Here is a 2,091-nt window from a genome sequence, read left to right as displayed (position 1 = left end):
TTCTAGGTTATATGCCTCCTCCTGTTCCACCCCCTGTTCCTCCACCTGTGGTCCCAACATGTAAGTTTTTTATTCTTCAAATGTGACTGATACTGTCTGTGGTAATGTTACAGAAACTAGAATTTTCTGTGGTGTTCTGAATCAATTTATTCTGGATTTATTTTTATACTGAGGAAGGAGCCTTAGCCAGGATTATTTTCCCTGTAAATGTAGTATAAAAATTTTAAAAATTAAATTTTGTACTTTACTAATCATGCTTAGATTGCTGGTGATTACACATGAAGATACTGATTTCCTCAATAGATAGCACTTCCATGTTATATATGAATCCAATTTTGAGAAAGGTGTGGGGGGGGTTAAATCCAATAAATACATAAAACAAAATAAATATATTGTTTTCATATGGGTGCTTATTTCAGGATGTGATGACCACATGTATGCTTGCTGTGTGGTTCATTATGGTACAAATCCTAGGTAGTGGTGACCAATAATTACTTTGTGTGCATTGAAATAGATGAGTATGGTTTTCATTTATTACTGTTTCCCACATGCTTTGCAAATAAATTATTCATATATCAGTACTTCCAAGTGAGAAGTCATTATTCTCTTAATAGACTTCGAATAAATCATACTTCTTTGCTGGCAACTAAACCTAGAGTTATACACCTGTAACTGTCATATTCACAATCCCTACGTAGCTCTAGTTTAGGAAGCAGCTATGTAGAGACTGTAAAAAGTCCCCCAATCTCCACTTAACATGAAGCAGCTACTATGATTGACAGGAGTCTGTTCCCCTATTGATCAGGAAGCAGTTGACTGACAGTCCTACCCCAGCCCTGGGAAAATGGGAATTGCAGTGGGGTCCAGCTTCTGCCTGTCACACCAGAGATCATTCACAGGATGGGGTGGGAACATCAATCAGCTGCTTCTTGATCGAGAGATGAAGATACTTGCATTGAATGCAACAGCTACTTCACAGTACATGGGGATTGGGATAAGATTTACTGTATAGTGCCATATCTCTGGTCTTTATGCATGTATAAGTCCCCAACAGGATTCTGGCCATTGTTTATAATGATTTTTTTACTCATTTGCTGCAGAAATTCACTTGGCTCTTTATGTCAAATGATTTCTCTGTTTTCAGTTTGTTTTGATTTAAGGTTGTTGAAGCCCTTTTGGGCAGAAATGTGATTCATAGATATTTAATCATTAAATAAGAAAGAGATATATGTTTTGACCAGCCATTACTATGAATTCACTTATGTAGGTCTAGGATTCACATCTGAGTACGTTGCATAGGATTGTGATGTAAGCAGTCCCTAATTGATTGTTAATTATACATTGCTCATTTTTACAGCTCTTGTACAGCCTTCACTACCAATTGCTCAAGAGTCAATGAAAGATTTTAACAGCCTTGTTCTACCAGCGGGTACTGTTTCAAGTAGTCTTACCACCACAACATTATCTGCTAGAAGTGTTTTTACTCCTCTTTCAAGTAATAGCTCCGAAATGGATGAGAAAGGATCTCACCTTGCAGATGTTCAGATCTCATCTAGTGAAAACAGAGCCGGTACGTAGTATAGTAATTTACTAAGCTTCTCTGCACTTACTTGACAGTAGGTCCAAGTGGAACTTACTTCTAACTAAACATGTTTATGATTGCAGTATTAAATTTTACTCAAGACATTTTTACAAACCACAGTGATACTATCCTAGTCTTTTATGACTAATCTGAAAGGATATGTATTAGAACCTACCCCACTCCACTAGCAGAAAATAATAATAATAATAATATGCTTTATTTTTATACCGCTTTTCCAAGGTGATCAAAGCGGTTCACAGAATCAATTTAAAACTTATACATCATAAAAACAACCTCACAAAAACCAATAAAAATCGAACAACATGCAATAAAGACAAGCAAGATGGTGGTCAGGAGGAGGGCTTGTCTTCTTTGCAGGCAGAGGTCTGTTGTTGCTGGCCTGCTTCTCTCCCCCTCAAGATGGTGGTCAGGAGGAGGGCTTTACTTCTTAGCAGGCAGAGGCCTGTTGTTGCTGGCCTGCTTCTCTCCCCCTCAAGATGGTGGTCAGG

At 37.8% G+C, this 2,091-nt stretch overlaps 1 protein-coding gene across 1 annotated transcript in view; it reads left to right on the top strand.

The window, feature by feature from the left end:
• SCAF8 (SR-related CTD associated factor 8) overlaps positions 1 to 2,091 on the top strand; it is a 56,865-nt gene that overhangs the window by 50,356 nt on the left and 4,418 nt on the right. Inside the window, 2 exon segments of the mRNA XM_042473320.1 lie at positions 7 to 60; positions 1,358 to 1,570. Coding sequence (XP_042329254.1) covers positions 7 to 60; positions 1,358 to 1,570 — 267 coding nt within the window.

Source organism: Sceloporus undulatus, chromosome 1 (assembly GCF_019175285.1).
Source record: "Sceloporus undulatus isolate JIND9_A2432 ecotype Alabama chromosome 1, SceUnd_v1.1, whole genome shotgun sequence".
NCBI lineage: Eukaryota > Metazoa > Chordata > Lepidosauria > Squamata > Phrynosomatidae > Sceloporus > Sceloporus undulatus.
The sequence above is the reverse complement of the archived record's forward strand: the minus strand, read 5'-3'. Positions and strand labels throughout refer to the sequence as shown.